We start from the raw sequence: 26684 nt of genomic DNA, 5'->3' as shown, positions 1-26684 counted from the left end.
GAAACCCTAGAAAGAGTTAACAAGGAGGACCCTGCCCGTGGAGAATGGTGTGTTGATGAGGACACTGTGAATGTGTGGGTTGACGCTAGTTCTTTGGCATTAGGAGTGTTATTGGAACAACGTGGAAATGTAATTGAAGACGCATGCTGGCTGCGACCCATGAATGATGCTCAACACATCAACCTGGCAGAACTGGATGCTGTTGTGAAGGGTTTAAATCTGGCACTGCAATGGCAGTCAAAGAAGTTACACTTGTACACGGATTCTCTCTGCGTCTACCACTGGGTGTCCGACACTCTTTCGGGACGAACGAGAGTCCGCACTAAGGCAGCCAGTGAGATGTTAATCCGGCGGAGGCTAAACACCCTGAAGAGTCTGGTATCAGAGTATGGCCTGTCGGTGAGTGTAACGCTCATGGCATCACACTGTAATCGTGCAGACCAACTAACCCGTGTGCCTCACAAATGGTATGAAGCTGTGAAGACAGGCGTGGAGTTCGCTGCTCGATCTTGCGCAGTTGGCGCGATTAGCTCATGCCAAATACAAAGAATTCATGTGCAGAGTGGACATCCAGGTATCAAAAGAACTTTGTATTTTGCGAGGCATGGTGACCCGGCAGTGACAAGGGCGGATGTCAGGCAGATCATCAAGCACTGTGAGGTATGCCAGTCTATCGATCCTGCACCTGAGCAATGGCAGAAGGGGCGATTGGAAGTTGAGCATGTGTGGCAACGATTAGCCATGGATATTACCCATTACAGTGGTAAGCCCTTTCTAACCCTTATCGACTGTGGACCCAATCGTTTTGCGGTGTGGCAGCAAATGACTAGGCAGGACTCAGCGAATGTTGTCCGCCAACTGTCATCTATCTTTTCTGAGCGAGGTGCCCGGAAGAGATATTGACGGACAACGATGCTGCTTTTTGTAGCCACCAAGTTCGGCAGTTGTTGAATGAGTGGGGTGTCCAACTACGACTGCGATGTGCTCATGTGCCATCAGGGAATGGCATTGCTGAGAGGAGCCATCGCAGCATCAAGAGAATTGCTGCCAGAAAGCAATGCACCATTACGGAGGCCACGTATTGGTATAACATCACACCAAAGGATGGGAAGACACTAACAACAGCACCGGCCACTGCCATACACAAATACAGTGTTAGGATAAAGGGTATTGACACTGTCCAACCAATCGACGAGGAGAGTCATAACAAATACAAGGTAGGGGATCCAGTTTGGGTTAGACCCCCTGGAAACCGGTGCACCACCACGTTCAAGCGAGGACGAATATCTGGAGTGGTCAGCCAGCAGTCGGTCCTTGTTGATGGAACCCCACGCCATGTGCGCGATCTTCGCCCAGCTAGTGAAGTACATCCCACAACTACAGAGAGCGATGAATCATCAGATGATGAGCTGCTGATAAATGAGGTCACCGAGCAAGAGAGTGGTAGTTGTAATTCGTCTGATCAGGCAGGATCAGAACCAGAATCAGAACCACACCCAGAACCAGAACCAGAACCTGAAGCCGAGAGTGTAAATACCACCCTTCGCAGAAGCCAACGAACTAAGAGGCCACCCCCGGAGTGCACTCTATGTGATCATCAGATCAGGGGGGAGTGTAGTACTTACCAACACAACAAACGCCCACGACAAAACTTGGGTTTTTATAAGCGGAAGCCTCGAGGTTGTCAGGAATCTACAGGCGCATGCGCAAGAGAAGGGATTGAGATAGTGGTATAAAAGGCAGGTCGAGTGAGAAGGTTGTTGTTGTTGTCATTGGATGTTACAGTGACGCGTGCGTTAGCAGGTGATTAAGAGGCTGTTTTTTTTTTGTGTGTCAAGTCGCGCACCTCAGCGAAGATCATATAAATCGTGCACCTCGGTGAAGGTGAAGGTCATATTTTCATCGCTTTTATATAATATTTTGTTATTACGTGTTTTAATTATCATCTCTAAATTTTCGCAGCAGCTTTAGAATAACTTAAGTTATTGTTATTGAAAATTGTGTAAGGGATTGGTTGTGGGGAATTGCTTTTCGATAAGATCTAGAAATTTCTTGCCAAGTTTTGTTTTTAACACTTGATTGTATGGCGCCGTATACCAGATTATATTTCTTTTTCTTCTATTTTTGACTTTATTATAGTTATGAGTGTTCTATTGTTTATTTTTTATATCAATATTTTTGTATCCACAGTTTTTTTAGGGCTGTTTCATAGATATTGGTTGATTTGTTAAATACATTTTCATCGCTTGAGTTATTGCTGAGTCGACTTACGATCGAGTTAGAAATGTGTTTTATAATTGATGGTGGGTGATTGGACTTATGGTTTACGTATATTAGATTAGCATTATCCTTTAAATAGGGTTCATATGTGTTTTTATCTAAATTTAACGTCGAGAAAGTTTGTTATTTTTATGTTAGCTAGTACGTCTTGTTTTAGGCCTAAGTTTTTCATTTCCTTGTGTATGATTTTCTTAAAGTTATCTCCCTTGACTTTGTTGGAGTCTTTTATTATATCTAGTCCATCATCTCTATATAGGCCAATATCCATAGTATCAAATATGCTTGTGCGGGTATACTGAATAACCCCACATGATCTGATGCCTCTGCAGAATCCAAGGCATCTATCGCCAAATCATTTTAGTTTTTATCCATTGGTTATTGTTATTTACTAGAATTGATTTTCTACATTTTTTAATAATGTGGATTTCTTCCGAGGATATATCAGTGTATGCTTCGGCAAATTCTATGGCAATGTTTAAAAGATAGAGATAGAGGTCTATGATGTCGAACTGTATGAACGTACATTCATTATTTTTCTATATTTTTAAACCAAATGATTGCTTTGGCAGTATTTGCCCACTGGTTTAATTCTAGGTCTTGTTTGATTTGTTTGTTTACTCTAGAAAGTATTGCTTTGCTAATTCTACCTTATTAGCAATCACAAAGAACACATATGTAACTAGTAGAAATAATAATAATAATAATAATAATAATAATAATAATAATAATAATAATAATAATAATAATAATAACTAGTGGGACCTGTGATAATTCCACAGCAGCATTTTTCATATGTAATATATTGTTGCTGGGCATGCTGTGAGCGTTCTGTTCAGCAATGAATGAAGGCACAATCATATTATTCTACCTTTTTTTTTAAATTGTATCGCCCCCTTACTAAAATGATAACTTTGATATATTTCCTGGGCTGATTATTTCATTACAAACACACCGGTCAATTAACTCGCATTTTATCATTTTTCATAATTATTGAATATGTTACTATGTTCGACAATAATTTTTCATAATTCCAACCCACATTATCGCCCCTCCCTTTACTAAAATATTAAATTTGATATATTGTATTGGCTTATTATTTAATAAAAAAACACAACTATCAATTAATTCACATTTCATCATTTTTAATAATTCTTGGATATGGTACTAATTTTGACAATAATTTTTCATCATTTAAACTCACCATATCGCACACCTTACTAAAATAATAACTTTGGTATATTGTCTAGGCTGATTGTTTCATTACAAACACATATCAATCAACTCACATTTCATCATATTTCGTAATTCTTGGATATGTTACTAATTTCGACAATATTTTTTTATAATTTGAACCAACGTTGTCACCCAACCTTACTAAAATAATAACTTTAATATATTTGCTGGGCTGATTATTTCATTACAAACACACTAATCAATTAACCTCCATTTCATCATTTTTCATAATTCTTGGGTATGTTACTAATTTCGACAATTATTTTTCATAATTTATACCCACATTATCGCCCCCTCCTTAATAAAATAATAACTTTGAAATATTGTACTGGCTTATTATTTTATTACAAACACACTAATGCATGAAATCACATTTAATCATTTTTCATAATTCTTGGATATGTTATTTATTTCAACAATCATTTTTCATAATTTTAACCCACATTCCCGCCCTTCCCTCTTTACTAAATAATAACTTTGATATATTGTCTACGCTGATTATTTCCTTACAAACACACCAATCAATTAACTAATATTTCATCATTTTATCGTAATTCTTGGATATGTTACTAATTTCGACAATAATTTTTCATAATTTAAGCCCTCCTTATCTCCTTCCCCTTTACTTATATAATAAGTTTGATATATTTTCTAGGCTGATTATTTTATTATAAACGCACCAATCAATTAAATCACATTTCGTCATTTTTCGTAATTCTTGGATATGTTACTAATTTCAACAATAATTTTTTATAATTTAAACCATCCTCGTCGCCCTCTCTTACTAAAAAATTACTTTGATATATTGTTTGGGCTGATTATTTCATAAAAAACACAACTATCAATTAGCTCACACTTCATCATTTTTCTTAATTCTTGGATATGTTACTCATTTCGACAATTAGTGTTAATATTTTTAACCCACATTATCAACTTAAACCTACTAAAATAATAACTTTTATATATTATCTATATTATATATTATATTATATTTCATTTTAAACACACCAATAAATTAACTCACATTTTGTCATTTTTCATAGTTTTTGGATATGTTACTAATGTCGACAATCATTTTTCATCACTTTAACCCACATCATCGCCCCACTTATTAAAATAATAACTTGGATATATTGTCTGGTCTGATTATTTCATTGCAAACACACTAATGCATTAAATAGCATCTTACATTTTTCATAATTCTTGGATATGTTACCTATTTCGATAATTATTTTTCATAATTTAAACCATCCTTATCGCCCTCTCTTACTAACATAATTATTTGATATATTTCCTGGGCTGATTATTTTATTATAAACACACAATCGATTAACTCACATTTAATCCTTGTTCATAATCCTGGATATGTTACTAATTTTGACAATAATTTTTGTAATTAAAAAACCACATTATGCCTCTCCCTCCTACTTATATAATATATTTGATATATTGTCTGGGCTTATCATATCATAACAAACACACCAATCAAGTAATTCACATTTCATCATTTTTCATAATTCTTGGATATGTTACTAATTTCAACAATAATTTTCATAACTTTAACCCACTATGTCGCTCCCCCTTACTTAAATAATAACTTTGATATATTCCACTACAAACAAATCAATTAATTCTGGGGGGTATTCTCATAGTATATATGTTTCACCTATCAATCCCGGGTGACATTGCATATTCTGCTAATATATATTGTTCAATTATCTCATTCGATCCCGGGCGACACTGGGTATTTTGCTACTATATGCTTTCCAACTATCTCATTCAATACTTGGTGACACTTTCTGATAGTATATATTTGCACATCTCATTCAATCCCGGGACTGACTTCATATCCACCACCTCACTGTTGAAAATAGACATTAAATAAAGTAATGTTTTAATCGTAAACTGTTTCAGTCATTTCTGGGACTGACTTTATATCCCCAACCGACTGCTAAAAATGTACATGAAATAATGTAATGTCTAAATAGTAAACTGTTTCAGCCATTTCTGGAACTGACTTATAATCCCAACCCACTGTTAAAAATATACTTGAAATAAAGTAATGTATAAATCGTAAACTTTTTCAGCCATTTCCGGGACCGACATATTATCTCCCATCCTACTGTTAAAAATATACATTAAATAAAGTAATGTGTAATGCGTAAACAGTTTCACCCATTCTGGGACTGATTTAAGATCCCCCACCCCACTGTTAAAAATATACATGAAAGTAACGTTTAAATCGTAAACGGTTTGAGTAATTACCGGAACTGACTTCATATCCCGTAACCTACTGCTTAAAATATACTTGAAATAAAGTAATAAACTGTTTTAGCAGCTTTTCTAAAGTAATACATAAAAACATTAACATTAGGCAACCATTGCTTAAACATAAATTTCTGAGTGTAGTATCAGTTTCAGCATTCCAATGACTTAAATCACCCCTTTTTTGGTTTTGGTTAATGGAGGAGAAATCCTTCATTACTGATACAATTCTTATTTTTGTTATTGACCAGAGTACCGCTTTTGGGGAGCTGGTTTCCCCCTAAATTTTTAAAATATAAAATAAAATAAAAATATTGATATTATAGAAATAACATCTTAATAATATAAAGAGAACATAAAGAAAATGGTGTTTTTGTGGTATTTAGATCACAGCACTCGTTATTCTCTCAGATATTATGTCTTCCCTTTAAAGATGTCATCTCATGAAAAGTGCTGAAAAGATCGACCTGACTATTTGGGGAGAGAAATTGACTTTTAACTTTCCATCAGAAACTGACATTACACCCTCTCCTTGCACGACAACAGCGTCTCTGGCTATTGTATATTTCTTCTTTGTATTGCAATCTCGGAATTATTGAATTAATGAATGACATGGGTTGTTTTTTTTTATTTCAACAATTTATTGGTACTACTCTTCTGCATGAAAGGTGGCTTGCTTGACACGATAACATAATAAATTTTGTTTAGGAACGTTAACTTTGCAGTACATTTTTGAAGATTATCAAATGTTAATTTCACCATATTTTGGTTCCAATTCAGAGTGCTCCTTTCTGGGAAGCTGAATTTTCTACACATTTAAAGACCTTATGTCTATTTTTATTCCAATGAGGAAGCAAGTCAAAACGAACAGCTACAACAATAAGATTTGTGTGTGGTTATTCATTTAATATTCATAGAGCACTATAATTAAATTGAGTAAAATATTTACATGGGTTACATGGATTGGAGCACAAGTTTCTTAGGTTCTTCAGTTTTCCAGGGCAACGCATGTGTACGGCTCCGGATGTCCTTTGTTTTAGTTTTGCTACTAGCAATATTTTTTATATATAGTTTTACACTGATAAGTAACTAATACACACACACACACACACACACACACACACACACACACACACACACACACACTAAAAGTCATCACTTATCACGGCTCAAGGACTGCTTGAGGACAGTCGAGTTAAAAATATCGGTTGGGTAATGAGTGCCACTACACATTGGTTAGAAACAATAGATTGGGTAGAAGATTTAGGAATTATTTATCTAAGAGCAAAGCTCAACAAGTTTATATTTATTGTTTTATTCATTTACTTGAAGACGAACATGTTGTAGTCAGTTGAGAAACAGCTCTGTGGTATTTTGTTCCACAGATAGAACATTCTGGGAAAGAAAATTTGTTCATGGAAGTCCCACCTAGTCTTTGGTACAAAAAGAGAAAGAAAAAAAATAGGTTTTCTGTAGTGGCCAGATGGGTTCTTAATGTGAATGTTTTACAAGTGAGAGGGGACAAGGGATTGGAGTTCAGTCGAGCACCTAAGATGAGTATATACATATAAATCTTTTATGAAATACATTAAATTACAATAGTAAGATTTTAAATTAGACTTAGCAAGCATCAGATACACCATATGTTTGAATAAACATTAAACGATCAAAATTCTAACAAATCCATAAACTTTAGTAAAATGAATAATCTTTAAGTTCTCTTTAAAAATAGCTTTACCATATTACTGGTTAAATACAATTAGATACACTTCAATACATTTAATCACTGAAAATTATAATTGATCACATTCTATGTTAAGATCTCGTGTTTCAACTCACAATTGAATAGAATTTAAAATCCGATTTCCACAACTCATTTGAATCTAACCTAATGCATGTATGTAATTTGGTGCTTAATATTTTTCCTCATTTAGTTAATTCTTTATTGTTTTGATTGAAAACATTTCTTCTTCTAACCTTCCTATCTCAAAATTAATAACAAAAAATTAGTTTGCTCTCCATGCAATATACATACTTCTTACTCATTATAAGAAGATCTCCGATGTAATTTAAATTTCATTAGAATTCAGAGGAAATATATTTTAAGTAGATATTTATTATCTATATATAATATTTACATTTTATAATTATATTTTATATTTATATTTTATATGTCTATATTATATTTATATATTATATTTATATATTATATTTATATTTTATATTTATATATAATATTTATATATTTTTATATTATATTTATATTTTATATTTACATATTATATTTATATATTATATTTATATATTATATTTATATTTTATATATAATATTTATATTATATTTTTATATTATATTTATATTTTATATTTACATATTATATTTATATATTATATTTATATATTATATTTATATATTATATTTATATATTATATTAATATTTTATATTTATATATTATATTTATATATTATATTAATATTTTATATTTATATATTATATTTAATATTTATATATTATATTTATATATTATATTTACATATTATATTTACATATTATATTAATATTTTATATTTATATATTATATTTATATATTATATTTATATTTTATATTTATAAATTATATTTAATATTTATATATTATATTTATATATTATATTTATATATTATATTTACATATTATATTTATATATTATATTTATATACTATATTTATATATCATATTTATATTTCATATTAATATTTTATAATTATATATTATATTTATATTTTATATTTATATATTTATATATTACATTTATATTTTATATTTATATTTTATATTTATATCTTATATTAATGATTATATTTATATATTATATTATATTTTATATTTTTATTTATATATTATATAATATATTTATATATTATATTTATATTTTATATTTATATATTATATTAATATGTAATATTTATATTTTATATTTATATATTATAGATATATATTATATTTATATATTATACTTATATTTTATATTTATATATGATATTTTATAGTTTACATTTTATATTTATATATTATATTTATATTTCATATTTATATTTTATATTCATATTTTACATTTTTATTTAATATTTATATTTATAATCATATATTATATTTTAGTTAATATTTTACATTTAATATATTATATTCATATTCCATATTTATATTTTATGTTTATATGTTATATTTATATTTTATATTTATATATTATATTTATATATTATATTTGTATTTTATTTATATATATATTATATTTATATTTTATATTTATTAATTGTATTTATATTTTATATTTTATATTTATATTTTATAATTATAATTATGTAGTATATTTATATTTTTTATTTTTATTTTATATTTATATTTATATATTATATTTATATTTTGTATTTTATATTTATATATTATATTCATACTTATATTTATATTTTATATTCATATTTTATATTTATATATTATATCTATATTTTTATATATATGATATTTATATATATTTATATTTATATATTATATATATTATATTTATATTTATATATATTTATATTTATATATTATATATATTATATTTATATTTTGTATTTATATTTTATATTTATATTTTATATTTATGTACATTTTATATTTATATTTATATTTATAGTATAGTTTTTTATTTATGTATTATATTTATATATTATATTTTATTTTATATTTATATTTTATATTTATATTTTATATTTCGATTTTATATTTATATCTAATATTTATATTTTATATTTATATATTATATTTATATATTATACTTATATAATATATTTAAATTATATTTATATTTTATTTTTATATTTATATTTATATATTATATTTTTATTTTATATTTTATATATATATTTTATTTATATTTTATGTTTATATATTATATTTATATTTATATTTTTTTCTTTTTATTTAATATTTATATTTATATATTACATTTATAGTTTTATATTTATATATTATATTTATATTTTATATTTATATATTTATTTATTTTTTATATTTCATATTTATATATTATATTTATATTTTATATTCATATTTTATATTTATATATTATATTTATATATTATATATTTTATTTATATATTATATTTATATTTTATATTTTTATTTATATCTCATATTGATATTTCATTTTCATATTTTATATTTATATTTTATATTTATATTGTATATTTATATTTTATATTTATATTTTATATTTATATGCATATATTATATTTATAGTTTAGTTCTTTTTATTTATATATTATATTTATATATTTATATATTTATATATATTTATATATTATATTTATATTTAATATTTATCTTTTATATTTATATATTATATTTATATTTTATATTTATATTTGTATATTATATTTATGTTTCATATTTATATTTTTATGTATTATATTTATATTTTATATTTATATATGATATTTACATATTATATTTTTATTTTATATTTATATTGTATATTTATATGTTATATTCATATTTTATATTTTATTTTATATATTTTATTTATAGTTTATATTAATATATTATATTTATATTTTATATATTATATTTTATATTTATATTGATATATTATATTTATATTTTATTTTTTTATTTCATATTTAAATCTATATATTATATTTATAGTCTGTATTTTATATTTATATATTATATTTATATTTATATTTCATATTTACATGTTTTATTTATATTTATATAATGTATTTATATATTACATTTATATTTTATAGTTATATTTATATATTATATTTTTTTTTTATATTTTATAATTATATATTACATTTATATTTTTTATTTATATATTATATTATATTTTATGTATCATATTTATATTTTATTTTTATATATTATATTTATAGTTTATATTTATATTTTCTGTTTATATTTATATATTATATTTATATTTTATATTTATATTCATATTTTATATTTATATTTATATTTTGTATTTATATTTTATACTTTATATTTAAATTTTATATTTATATTTATATTTTGTATTTATATTTCATACTTTATATTTTTTATTTATATTTTATGTGTATATTCTATATTTATATATTGTATTTTATATATTATATTTATATTTTATATTTATATATTATATTTCTATATTATATTCCTATTTTATATTTATATTTTATATTTAGATTTATATTTTATATTTATATATTATATTTATATTATATATTGGTATTTTTTATTTATATATTATATTCATACATTATATTTATATTTATATTTTCTTTTCATATTTTCTATTCATATATTATATTTATATTTTATATTCATGGTTTATATTTATATTTTATATTTATATATTATATTTATATATTATATTTATATTTTATATTTATATATTATATTTATATATTATATTTATATTTTATATTTATATATTATATTTATTTATTATATTTATATTTTATATTAATATTTTATAATTTATATTATATTTATATATTAGATTTATATTATATATTTTTATATTATATTTATATTTTGTATGCATAGTTTATATTTATAGTTTATATTTATATTGTATATTCATATATTTATATTCTATATTTATATATTATATTTATATATTATATTTATATATTATATTTATATTTTCTTTTCATATTTTCTATTTATATATTATATTTATATTTTATATTTATAGTTTATATGTATATTTTATATTTATATATTATATTTATATTGTATATTTATATTTTATATATATATATATATATATATATATATATATATATATATATATATATATATATATATATATATATATATATATATATATATTATAATTATATTTTATACTTATATATCATATTTATATCCATAATAAGTAGATACTTGTTATTTATTTTTCTCATAGCAGGGGGTATAGAAATACCTGCTTTAGGACCCAGGTGTGGGGCTACCCTTCTCTTCTGTGATGGAGCCACAAACCTTGTCATGTAATCTATCTAGGAGAAGGAAAACGCTAATGTAATACCTGTGCTACTAACCATACCCATCGTTGCACAAACTATTGGGGGAGGGAGGCCTTCTTGGTCCTGGTCGACAACCTTCCTAAAGTTGCTAACTCTAACAAATAATCTGGTTTGCAAAATTAAATTTCTTAAGGAGTAAGTTAGCTTTACCTATCACCTGGTTTTCATACTCCTTCTTTGTCACAGGCACATCTAGGACTTTATCAGTGACACTCTGTGCCAGGCTTTGTGTTCTGACTAAGACAACGAACGCTGTCCCCCATTCCTTTCTTCCTCTCATTGCCTTTTCCATCTCTTTTGAACTGAGCAATACAGTGAAGCTTACTTGACACTCATGTCCAAAAAACTAGTTTGGGCAATTCTTCTCATTGAGAGTGTAGGTTTGGCAGTTTGTCTGACTATTATTTGCAACTGACACTGCAAACGTCCTAACTCTTTGATAGTGCTTAGAATGGCTGCTCTATCATGTATAATATCAGGATGGTTGTAGTGCCACATTGCATATGGAAAGGGATCCTGCAATTATCTCCGGTGGGCTTTCTCAAGGCCACAATCACCTAGACAAGATTCGACCAATAGACTACTTGTATGTGCATATTTGGCATTAAGATGACATACTTTACTCAACCCACTCTACCCTCAAACTAAATTTTAAAAAACTCAAATGAATTTGTGTTGTTTGAACACGTTTCTTGCTTTGGATGTCATTTGACAACACAAATTCACCTCCTCCCTTGAGGCTCGCATTCACAAATATCTGTTGGCTTAGAAGTAATTTAGATGATGTAGAATCTTTTCTTCTAATAAACTCCCTAAATGTCTTAGCATTAAGTGAAACTTCTTAATACTCTCCAACTACTTAAACATGGTAGGATATCTTCCTTTCTGCCGTAAGGATTATGACACGTATATGCATGGACTTGGAGTCTACATTCATAACACCCTCCCTCTAACTAGAAGGCACAGTCTAGAATTAGATGCTCAGGCTTTCATGTGTTTTAAATTAGCCTTACAACACTGTATTAGTAATTCATATTTTTCCAACTGCTCCCCCTCAAATCAGAACTACCCTAGTCGATCATGTCCCTGCCTGTATAAATGCAGCATTCTCTTTAGATACTAACGCCCAGGTACACATATTTGAGGATTTTAATATTCACGACAGTACTTGTATTGGTTTCTCAAGTTAGACAGATGCAGCTAGTAGCAGCACATATAGCTTCTCTATAGCTTATTAAGCAGTCACCTTCCTGACCCGCCATCCAGATCATGCCTCATTTCTAGATCTATGCCTAACCACAGTACTCAAAGATTGTGTGATAAATACTCATAGTCCACTCGGGAATGCCGATCATCTTGTGACATTGGTTGATATTGCTCTATGTCAAGCTGAAGAACCTTGACTAAAAATGACAAGACATATCAAAAAAGCTAATCATGGAAACTATCAAAGAACACATTTTGATGTGTTCTTTGATAGTTTCCATGAATTAATATCTTTTCTCTTCCTGTTGAACAGTGTGCCAATAAGACAACTGAATGGTGCAAAGCGGCTATTAAAGCACATTTTCTCAAACGGAAATACTATAGCAAGGCCTATTTTCCCCAATGGATCACTTCAACTTGTGCAGATGCCATTGCACAAAGCAGCATGCATTCTGTCGATTTGTTTGTCATAAATACTCATATATAAACAAAAGTTTATAAAAGCTAGAAATAATTGTAAGGGTGAAATAGCTACAGTCAAGAGAAAGCATACCAAAGTGATCAGGAAATGTATCAAATTGCGAAAAATAGAATCTCGTGATTTCTGGAAAATTTATAATAGTATGGTGAATAATGGGCAATCAATAATTCTCTTACTATCCAACAACCATAAAGTCACTTGCACGCCAACTGAGAAAGCAGACAGAAGCCACCCTCGTAGATATAAAAATCACCCCTTCTCATGTCATAAAAAACTCAGACACTCTTAGTTGTGTGGACCCGATCTCATCCCCGTCATACTAATAAAAAATGTTCCGCTGAGCTATCTCCTATCCTCTCCAACTTTTTCAACAAATGCCTAGCTGAGTCTTGCTTTCCTGATAAATGGAAAATTGCCTCCATTGCACCAGTATTCAATAATTCTAGTGAAAGAACTGAGCCATTAATCACTACACCATCACGACTCTTCTCCTCTTCACTAAAATCTATGTCTTTAATTAATCAAGTATTAGTCCACCATATTTCTGATGAACCGTATGGATTTAGACAAACCCGTTCTACTGTGGATATTTAAATCATCATCTCTGAATGCATTCAATAAGGCAAGAGAAGCTGCTAGAGCTGTAACCTGTGCGAGCCTTTTCTAGTCTCAAACAAAAACACACGTTCACATTTCAAGCTATATTACTTGTCGCATACATACACGCACACAAACATACGCACGCACGTCTACACACGTACATATATTCACATTCGTGTACATACACTCACATTCACGTGTATATACACACACGCTAACGTACACACATGTACTCACACACGCGCACACGTACGCACACAAGGACAACGTCACTTCCCTTTTCAAAGGAAATCCACACATGCGCAAAAGACCAGCGGAAACACCTATAAAAGAAAGAGCAATAAGCGGCTTCTTCCTTTCCCGACCTGCCTTTCTGAGGTGGTTGGTCGGCACACCAATCACCGCCGTTTCGGAAGGCGCGCGCACGCACATACCTCCCACCACTTGTTACTATGTGGGACAAAAAGCTATCAGACCGTATGTACACTTTATAAGCTTTCTATTTCCATAACCTGGATTGACTTTCTCACTCTATCTCCCTTTCGTCTTGGTCCATCAAAACAGACATGTGCGCGACTCTCTACTGAGCTTAACCCTCTCTTTCTACAGGCCGGCATGCCACTTCGCATTTCTCTATTGCATTCCCCTTTCCTTCCATGCGCGTAGTCGTCAACGGCTGAATGAGCACGTGTACACCCAAGACTTTCATTTCTCAACAGAAAATAAACAACATGTTTATTTTATTCTAGCATTTGAGTTCTTTGTTTTCCTTCATTCAATTTGTTTCATTATTTTTTCTTGTAGCGAGTTAGGGTATTTATATCCTAGTCTTCTACATGAAATGGTGACCCCTTTTTTTTTAATGAAATGAATGTGAGTGAACGAAACACACAGTGTAAGCTAAACTCTTTCACAAAAATTCACGGCACGCACGAAAAATTTTCCTCCAGCATTTCATTTTTTGTTCCTTTACTCCATTTCTTTTTCTTGCATGCGCAACATGAAATGGTGACCCCTTTATTTAAAATGAAATGAAATGGATGAGTTTGAACGAAACACTCATACACACACAGACTCTCTCTCTCTCTCTCTACAACAATAAACTTTCCCTCTCACCAGCCAACAACGAGAGATGCATGCCAAACTTTAGACCTTCCTCTTCACCAGTAAACAACGAGAGACGCACGCCAAACTAAACACGTGTAGTACCCTTTTCTTTCATTTGTTTCTTCACGAAATAAATCCTAGTTCGTTTAATTCAATTTAACATGTACTTTGTCTTTTTCTCAATTCAATTCATTAGTCCTAATTTTCATCACCACAACAAACTGGCGCCCGACTGATGCGAAACGAACAAGCATGGCGACCCTATCTTTTTTTAAATTAATTTGTTTTGAGTGAGACGCGCATTTTATTTGATAAAGAAAAAAACGAACTTTTCAACAAAGAAAGACAAGTAACCTCCTACCGACAAGAACCTCAAAGAAGTACAATGACGAAACCCCTCGTCAGACTCGGCAGAAAACAAACACGGAGCTGTCGACTTCATAGCGAATTTAAAGAAAAATTCGAGCTCGACAAACATTTTTCACGGGTTCCTGACATTACCCTGCAACAAACGCGAGGAGCAAAATCACATAGGCCTATACACAATCTCTTCCGCACAGCAGACGCAACAACAGAGAAACAATTACAGGACATCCCTATCAACACATAGAAAGAAGTTGAATCAACAATACGAGTTGAGATGCACCACGCACGCTGATAAACTCACAACTTGGAAGTTTCGTTGACAGCCAGCAACCACACTCACGAATGCACAACAAGTGCCCGTACAGACAACGTAAATACTACTGCAGAATCACATGCGAAGACACCGTCAACACGAAACAGAAATTTTCCTTCCAAACGAACAATTCACTTCTCTGTCCAAGCAACTCGTTGCACATGTCAGCACACAACAAAAAACCAAACAAACAAATGTCACCCTAAAAAAGAGTAAACGCCTTTTCCACGCGTAAGTAAATATTTTTTTTTACGAACACACTCCGTTTTTGACGTTTTATTTTAAACAACCACACCAACAGGACGAAAAGTCAACTGCCGAAAACATTACTTACAAAACAATATATATATATACATGTAAATATATGTACACTGCATATATTTATTTTTCCTAGGAAGGGGAGTATTGCGCGGGCTTTTACTAGTCTCACACAAAAACATGCGTTCACATTTCAAGCTATATTACTTGTCATATACATACACGCACACAAACATACGCGCCCACGTCCATACACGTACATATATTCACGTTTGCGTACATACACTCACATTCACGTGTATATACACACACGCTAACGTACACACATGTACTCACACACGCGCACACGTACGCACACATGGACAACGTCACTTCCCCTTTCAAAGGAAATCCACACATGCGCAAAAGACCAGCGGAAACACCTATAAAAGAAAGAGCAATAAGCGGCTTCTTCCTTTCCCGACCTGCCTTTCCGAGGTGGTTAGTCAGCGCACCAATCACCGCCGTTTCGGCAGAGGCTCACACCACTTGCTACTATGTGGGACAAAAAGCTATCAGACCGTACGTACACTTTATAAGCTTTCTATTTCCATAACCTGGATTGACTTTCTCACTCTATCTCCCTTTCGTCTTGGTCCATCAACACAAACATGTGCGCGACGCTCTACTGAGCTTAACCCTCTCTTTCTACAGGCCGGCTTGCCACTTCGCATTTCTCTATTGCATTCCTCTTTCCTTCCATGCGCGTAGTCGTCAACGGCTGAATGAACACGTGTACACCCAAGACTTTCATTTCTCAACAGAAAATAAACAACATGTTTATTTTATTCCAGCATTTGAGTTCTTTGTTTCCTTCATTCAATTTGTTTCATTATTTTTTCTTGTAGCGAGTTAGGGTATTTATATCCTAGTCTTCTACATGAAATGGTGACCCCCTTTTTTTTTAATGAAATGAATGTGAGTGAACGAAACACACAGTGTAAGCTAAACTCTTCCACAAAAATTCACGGCACGCACGAAAAATTTTCCTCCAGCATTTCATTTTTTGTTCCTTTACTCCATTTCCTTTTCTTGCATGCGCAACATGAAATGGTGACCCCTTTATTTAAAATGAAATGAAATGGATGAGTTTGAACGAAACACTCATACACACACAGACTCTCTCTCTCTCTCTCTCTCTACAACAATAAACTTTCCCTCTCACCAGCCAACAACGAGAGATGCATTCCAAACTTTAGACCTTCCTCTTCACCAGTAAACAACGAGAGACGCACGCCAAACTAAACACGTGTAGTACCCTTTTCTTTCATTTGTTTCTTCACGAAATAAATCCTAGTTCGTTTAATTCAATTTAACATGTACTTTGTCTTTTTCTCAATTCAATTCATTAGTCCTAATTTTCATCACCACAACAAACTGGCGCCCGACTGATGCGAAACGAACAAGCATGGCGACCCTATCTTTTTTTAAATTAATTGTTTTGAGTGAGACGCGCATTTTATTTGATAAAGAAAAAAACGAACTTTTCAACAAAGAAAGACAAGTAACCTCCTACCGACAAGAACCTCAAAGAAGTACAATGACGAAACCCCTCGTCAGACTCGGCAGAAAACAAACACGGAGCTGTCGACTTCATAGCGAATTTAAAGAAAAATTCGAGCTCGACAAACATTTTTCACGGGTTCCTGACATTACCCTGCAACAAACGCGAGGAGCAAAATCACATAGGCCTATACACAATCTCTTCCGCACAGCAGACGCAACAACAAAGAAACAATTACAGGACATCCCTATCAACACATAGAAAGAAGTTGAATCAACAATACGAGTTGAGATGCACCACGCACGCTGATAAACTCACAACTTGGAAGTTTCGTTGACAGCCAGCAACCACACTCACGAATGCACAACAAGTGCCCGTACAGACAATGTACATACTACTGCAGAATCACATGCGAAGACACCGTCAACACGAAACAGAAATTTTCCTTCCAAACGAACAATTCACTTCTCTGTCCAAGCAACTCGTTGCACATGTCAGCACACAACAAAAAACCAAACAAACAAATGTCACCCTAAAAAAGAGTAAACGCCTTTTCCACGCGTAAGTAAATATTTTTTTTTACGAACACACTCCGTTTTTGACGTTTTATTTTAAACAACCACACCAACAGGACGAAAAGTCAACTGCCGAAAACATTACTTACAAAACAATATATATATATACATGTAAATATATGTACACTGCATATATTTATTTTTCCTAGGAAGGGGAGTATTGCGCGGGCCTTTTCTAGTCTCACACAAAAACATGCGTTCACATTTCAAGCTATATTACTTGTCATATACATACACGCACACAAACATACGCGCCCACGTCCATACACGTACATATATTCACGTTTGCGTACATACACTCACATTCACGTGTATATACACACACGCTAACGTACACACATGTACTCACACACGCGCACACGTACGCACACATGGACAACGTCACTTCCCCTTTCAAAGGAAATCCACACATGCGCAAAAGACCAGCGGAAACACCTATAAAAGAAAGAGCAATAAGCGGCTTCTTCCTTTCCCGACCTGCCTTTCCGAGGTGGTTAGTCAGCGCACCAATCACCGCCGTTTCGGCAGAGGCTCACACCACTTGCTACTATGTGGGACAAAAAGCTATCAGACCGTACGTACACTTTATAAGCTTTCTATTTCCATAACCTGGATTGACTTTCTCACTCTATCTCCCTTTCGTCTTGGTCCATCAACACAAACATGTGCGCGACGCTCTACTGAGCTTAACCCTCTCTTTCTACAGGCCGGCTTGCCACTTCGCATTTCTCTATTGCATTCCTCTTTCCTTCCATGCGCGTAGTCGTCAACGGCTGAATGAACACGTGTACACCCAAGACTTTCATTTCTCAACAGAAAATAAACAACATGTTTATTTTATTCCAGCATTTGAGTTCTTTGTTTCCTTCATTCAATTTGTTTCATTATTTTTTCTTGTAGCGAGTTAGGGTATTTATATCCTAGTCTTCTACATGAAATGGTGACCCCCTTTTTTTTTAATGAAATGAATGTGAGTGAACGAAACACACAGTGTAAGCTAAACTCTTCCACAAAAATTCACGGCACGCACGAAAAATTTTCCTCCAGCATTTCATTTTTTGTTCCTTTACTCCATTTCCTTTTCTTGCATGCGCAACATGAAATGGTGACCCCTTTATTTAAAATGAAATGAAATGGATGAGTTTGAACGAAACACTCATACACACACAGACTCTCTCTCTCTCTCTCTCTACAACAATAAACTTTCCCTCTCACCAGCCAACAACGAGAGATGCATTCCAAACTTTAGACCTTCCTCTTCACCAGTAAACAACGAGAGACGCACGCCAAACTAAACACGTGTAGTACCCTTTTCTTTCATTTGTTTCTTCACGAAATAAATCCTAGTTCGTTTAATTCAATTTAACATGTACTTTGTCTTTTTCTCAATTCAATTCATTAGTCCTAATTTTCATCACCACAACAAACTGGCGCCCGACTGATGCGAAACGAACAAGCATGGCGACCCTATCTTTTTTTAAATTAATTGTTTTGAGTGAGACGCGCATTTTATTTGATAAAGAAAAAAACGAACTTTTCAACAAAGAAAGACAAGTAACCTCCTACCGACAAGAACCTCAAAGAAGTACAATGACGAAACCCCTCGTCAGACTCGGCAGAAAACAAACACGGAGCTGTCGACTTCATAGCGAATTTAAAGAAAAATTCGAGCTCGACAAACATTTTTCACGGGTTCCTGACATTACCCTGCAACAAACGCGAGGAGCAAAATCACATAGGCCTATACACAATCTCTTCCGCACAGCAGACGCAACAACAAAGAAACAATTACAGGACATCCCTATCAACACATAGAAAGAAGTTGAATCAACAATACGAGTTGAGATGCACCACGCACGCTGATAAACTCACAACTTGGAAGTTTCGTTGACAGCCAGCAACCACACTCACGAATGCACAACAAGTGCCCGTACAGACAATGTACATACTACTGCAGAATCACATGCGAAGACACCGTCAACACGAAACAGAAATTTTCCTTCCAAACGAACAATTCACTTCTCTGTCCAAGCAACTCGTTGCACATGTCAGCACACAACAAAAAACCAAACAAACAAATGTCACCCTAAAAAAGAGTAAACGCCTTTTCCACGCGTAAGTAAATATTTTTTTTTACGAACACACTCCGTTTTTGACGTTTTATTTTAAACAACCACACCAACAGGACGAAAAGTCAACTGCCGAAAACATTACTTACAAAACAATATATATATATACATGTAAATATATGTACACTGCATATATTTATTTTTCCTAGGAAGGGGAGTATTGCGCGGGCCTTTTCTAGTCTCACACAAAAACATGCGTTCACATTTCAAGCTATATTACTTGTCATATACATACACGCACACAAACATACGCGCCCACGTCCATACACGTACATATATTCACGTTTGCGTACATACACTCACATTCACGTGTATATACACACACGCTAACGTACACACATGTACTCACACACGCGCACACGTACGCACACATGGACAACGTCACTTCCCCTTTCAAAGGAAATCCACACATGCGCAAAAGACCAGCGGAAACACCTATAAAAGAAAGAGCAATAAGCGGCTTCTTCCATTCCCGACCTGCCTTTCCGAGGTGGTTGGTCAGCGCACCAACCACCGCCGTTTCGGCAGAGGCTCACACCACTTGCTACTATGTGGGACAAAAAGCTATCAGACCGTACGTACACTTTATAAGCTTTCTATTTCCATAACCTGGATTGACTTTCTCACTCTATCTCCCTTTCGTCTTGGTCCATCAACACAAACATGTGCGCGACGCTCTACTGAGCTTAACCCTCTCTTTCTACAGGCCGGCTTGCCACTTCGCATTTCTCTATTGCATTCCCCTTTCCTTCCATGCGCGTAGTCGTCAACGGCTGAATGAACACGTGTACACCCAAGACTTTCATTTCTCAACAGAAAATAAACAACATGTTTATTTTATTCCAGCATTTGAGTTCTTTGTTTCCTTCATTCAATTCGTTTCATTATTTTTTCTTGTAGCGAATTAGGGTATTTATATCCTAGTCTTCTACAAGCCCTTACTATATCCAAAGCCTTTGACAAAATCTGACATAAAGGGTTTCTCATGAAAATTAAATCATATTGTATTTCTGGACAAATACTCAACATAATTAGATCCTGTTAATTTTTTTATTTTTATTTCGGACTATTAGTCTCATCTTTATTAGTTGTTGTTTTTGGATCTTTTTATTGGTTCACAACGTTTCGGCCAACTTCCTCTAGCCTTCGTCAGGTGAACCAATAAAAAGATCCAAAAACAACAACTAATAAAGATGAGACTAATAGTCTGAAATAAAAATAAAAAAATTAACATATAATGCTCATCTCAAAAAAATGAATTCCAATTAAGGAATAAAATATATACTAATCGGTACGGACCCGACTATAGAAGATCAGATAATAAATAAACGTGGATTTATAAGATCAAAGAATCCAACCTTGATCGCCCTTCGGGACCCGTGGCGCAGTTGATAGAGACGTTGAATCTCTATGGTTCCAGATGAACATTGTCTGAAGATAGCGGTTTCAATCCCACCCAAAGCGTGCCAGAGGTTAATTGGTCAAAAATGTGGTGAGACGACAACAACTACGGATGGCAGTTAGGAGATTCGAAGTTCCTATCCGTCGCGGTTACCACCTGACGAAGGCCAGAGGAAGTTGGCCGAAACGTTGTGAACCAATAAAAAGATCCAAAAACAACAACTAATAAAGATGAGGCTAATAGTCCGAAATAAAAATAAAAAAATTAACATATAATGCTCATCTCAAAAAAATGAATTCCAATTAAGGAATAATATATATATATAATTAGATCCTTCCTAAACAATCCAGGTTGTCCACAATAGTCACATGTCAGCAGCATGCAGATGTGCCTCGAGGGTCAATCCTTGCACCTTTATTAATACTGATATTCGTAAATTATCCCCCTGATAAAATTGTATCTGATCTATAATAGATATAAGGGAAAAATGAATGTACACATATCAAAGGCTAATGGTTAATGGTTGGTAATTTAATGCTATTATAACTAAGTTTTTTTTAACTACAACAAAAGACATTTTTCAACCGATTACCATGATAAATAGCACCCTACCTGAGAGCACATCTTTCAAACTCATCGGCTTAATATTCTCAGGCAACATGAATTGAAAAACATACATTAAAGACATTGCCAAGGCTGCTGTAAAGAATATGAGCTCCCTCTACTATTCTAGAAAATTACTCACACCAGACATCATCATATTTATACAAAGCCACAATTCACCTATACATGAAGTATTGTTGTCACATCTGGGCCGGTGCATCTACCACTCGTCTTTAGAGTCCAACAAAGAGTCTCAAATCTAATAAATCATTCACTGTTGGTTAAGCTTCAAACTCTGTCACATCTCTGTGCCTATTTTACAACTATATGTATATATATATATACACTAATCCAAGAAGCAGCAAAATCCAACGCCTTCATTGTTGAGGTTCCTAGATGTCAGAAAGTCTTCTACTCTAATGGTTTCTTCAATCGAACTTCTAGATTTTAGAATTTCCTACCTGTTTCCTGTTTCACTGACTGTACTAAAATGCAGAAGTTTAAATGTAATGTGAACAGACATCTTGCTGCTAAACTCCCCGTTACACATGATTACAAATAATAGTCTTTACGTTTCAAGTGGCAATATGCCTTGTTTGGGGTGAAAAAGAGTCAAAAATAAAAAAATTAATAAAAGATAAGATTTGCTGTACAAATTTTCTGATTAGAATTTAGAAATATTCTCTTCTTACCCATGTACAAAATTGTTGGTTCCATCAATAGGATCAATGATCCAAGTCGGATTATCAGTTAGTTCACACTTTTTGCCGGCAGACACTGATTCCTCTCCAATGAAACTGAAAATAAGAAATAAGTAATATAGATATTTATGTTTTCATGTACCTCTCTGTCTGTCTGTCTGTCTGTCTGTCTGTCTGTCTCTCTCTCTCTCTCTCTCTCTCTCTATATATATATATATATATATATATATATATATATATATATATATGTTTTATATTATGCGGAGCGAACAGAATACCCCCAATTGGATAAAGGTAAGTGCACTTTGTATACTTAATAGTTAAACACTCTAAAACGATTAACTAAAATAATCTATGGGCCAAACACGCTTGCAATTGGAATGTTAATATATACCTACAAAAAGTATTATCATAAAGTAGTGCTACATTAGGAAACCAACCACATAACTGACCCCAAATGATAACTAAGTACTCTAATTAGAGAACTCTGGGAATGGAATACTCAACAAATATAGATAAATATATACTATTATGCACCTGTTTGCATGTGTATCATCTCAAGAACCTATCCCTAAAACGACGCATATAAACCTATAAAATATATACATATTCTAGTGTTGGAGATGGATAAACAATCCAAATGAAAGAATGACAACCATTGAAATCAAGTTTATATATAGATATAAAAACCTTTGCCATGACAATTACCTCAAACACCACGGTAGAGGGGAAATATAACTACCGGTATACCACCTTTATTTAAATCATATAAATAAGTCCATATATCTACTCAACTAACTGTTAATTTGACCATATAGAAATATATATTATAAATAAACAAACAAATAAATAAAGAATTTGAAAACTAATGAACGGATAAAAAAGGTGCATTCATAAATAAAATAAAAATATAAATAACAAATAAATAAACAAAACTCGCCAATAGGAAAATGAAATCGCCACCAGAAAAATAAAAACAACAACTAAGATAGGGAAATAGCAACGATAAGAGTATAATATATTTTCAGATCAAAGCAAAATCTAAAACCTATAAGAAACTACCAAGTTAAAAGAATACTAACATTTCAGTGCGACACCTTAACCACACAAAATCGAATTTCCCATCTCCTCTCTCGCCTAATCCCTCCCTCCAAAACCCCTATTGCCCACATTCACAAAGTATACACCCTACGTTTTTCTAGAATGTAAACCACACCCTAATATCTTTTAAAAAAACTAATGTAATTTTGACTCCTGTTTCAATATCGATTCTTTTTTGTTCTGATGAAGTGTTATCCCTGAATTGGGATTCCACTGAAACATGTACGCACATATGCAACCAATCATGTTTGTTTAATAAACAAACTATATGCCAGCTTTGTCCTGCATTGAGCATTCTTTTATAATCACATAAGTTATATATATATATATATATATATATATATATATATATATATATATATATATATATATATATATATATATATGGACATTCTGAGTTAAATTAGAATTACAACAAAATTTATTGTTTGACAAAGGAGTAGAAATAATTTTTAAAGTTTTTTCCTTAATCCATGGATTTTCAATGAATGGCTCATCTCATATGAGGAAATGTTCTTAGTAAAATAGATATAGGTAATTATAAAGTTTGCTTCTTAGCACATAAATTGAAAATTAAATTTGAAATAATAGTGTAAAAAGGATATTCCATGGTTGAATGAATGAGAATACAGGGATCGTTATAAAACCCAAAGCAATGAATGCTGGTATAAAAAAGAATGCATTGCAGTTTTTTTAATCTATTGCTATGAGAATTTATGGCCTTTTAACTGATAAAAGCATTTGATCAAAACTTTTCTTTAGAATAAACAGAAAACATAGAATACTGCAAAAACAACTCTGATACAAGTAAATTAAAATCTGTAATTACTTACTATATGACTCAACTAAATCCAATATAAAAAATCCCTCTAATGCAATAAAAAATAATCTCCATCCAAAACAACATAATCCAAGGATATTTAAAATCAATCAGAAACATGTAACCGCATTTGGCAAAAGAAATGCATTTCGTGTAAACCCTCCTTTAGTTCTAATGTTAAAACTAATATACCGAAAGAAGTTTTCAAGATCGTGGAAAACTACTTCAAATATCCACATACATACAACATTTATGGAAATAAAAATTCGATTAAAGTAGCCTATTCAACCATGCCAAACTTGGCACATACAATTATCACATTGAATAATAAGAAAATCAAAATCGCTCAAACAACTCCAGTCTATTTACCTCCTAAAACAAATTGTAACTGCTGAAATAAGTATAACTTTAATAATGAAAACATCAATAATAATAATAATAGTACCTCTCTAACAACCTTCATAAGAAAACTGAAATCCAAAAATCTAGCTTTCTCTAAAACTGAAAAAAAAAAAAAACTGAAAAGAAAAAAATCAAAATCGTAGAACCCAGACTCTAAATTTTGTATCTTAGAGACAGTTAAGATAATTACATCCTCTCAAAGTGAAAATGTAATTAATTTTAAAAAATGAACTAATTTCACATACCCAAACTCCAGAGGGTCTAAAACTTTGCTTTTAAATCCTAATCTGTCGCTTAATTCCATTCTTTTCTATTTGAAATATTCCCAGATTTACTGATGATATTTACTATTGAATAATTATCTTTCACCAACTGCTCACATAATATAACGTTTGATTAGTTCCGAACTCATTATGACCATATGAGGGGCGTGCAATAAGTAATTCCCCTGACCAACTTCCAATTGTTTGATCTAGCTGAAATTTTGCAAGTGCAATGATTTATATGTCTACGGGTTATGTGGTAAATTACAGCTCTGAACTAATTGTGGTTTCTGTTTTACAGGTGTTTGAACTGAGTCAGGTGTGAAATGGAGCCTGTTGAATGTCGAGCAGTGATCCGGTTTTTGTATTTGAAAGGACGCACACCACAGGACACTTTTGATGAAATGAAAGAAACTTATTGTAATAATGCTCCATCATATGACCTTGTAAAACGCTGGCATCGTGAATTCAAACATGGCCGGAAATCTGTGGAAACAGCTCCCAGATCTGGTCGCCCCCCCCTTGCCATTGATGAGGCATCTGTCCGTCAATTGAGGCTGCCATTTTGGAAGATCAGCGTATTACTATTCGCCAAATAGCACAAGATGTCAAGATTAGTACAGGGTCTGTGAAAACTATCATTCATGACCATTTGCATATGCATAAGGTGTCTGTCAGATAGATTCCCAGGTTGCTCACACCATTCCAGAAGCGAGAGCGTGTCGAGTGCTTGAGGATGAATTTAGAGATGTGCCAAGAAGATGAGTCAAAGTTTTTCAAAAAACTGATTACACAGGATGAAACCTGGGTTCATCACTAGGATCCAGAGACCAAAGTCCAGTCAATACAGTGGAAGCACTTGGACTCACCACCTCCAAAGAAGGCAAGAGTGCAGCCCTCCGCTGGCAAGGTCATGCTCACAGTGTTCTGGGACCAGGACGAGTAGTGATGACAGATTTCCTGGCAAAGGGTACCACAATTACAGGAGCCTATTA

The 26684-nt window shown here is 31.9% G+C and overlaps 1 protein-coding gene across 3 annotated transcripts in view; it reads right to left on the bottom strand.

The window, feature by feature from the left end:
• The window catches only part of LOC145277825 (inositol monophosphatase 1-like), a 597035-nt gene that overhangs the window by 368647 nt on the left and 201704 nt on the right, over positions 1-26684 (bottom strand). For 2 of the 3 annotated variants that reach the window (XM_080129728.1, XM_080129730.1), the window contains exon 4: positions 23095-23199. The exons of the other annotated variant lie outside the window; for it this stretch is intronic. In XM_080129728.1, the coding sequence (XP_079985854.1) occupies positions 23095-23199 (105 nt within the window). The remainder of the gene's footprint in view (positions 1-23094; positions 23200-26684) is intronic. 3 annotated transcript variants of the gene reach the window in all.

Source organism: Euprymna scolopes, chromosome 6 (genome assembly GCF_053919585.1).
Source record: "Euprymna scolopes isolate OS-2025 chromosome 6, ASM5391958v1, whole genome shotgun sequence".
Lineage (NCBI taxonomy): Eukaryota > Metazoa > Mollusca > Cephalopoda > Sepiida > Sepiolidae > Euprymna > Euprymna scolopes.
Note: the sequence above shows the minus strand (reverse complement) of the source record. Positions and strands in the feature narration are given on the sequence as shown.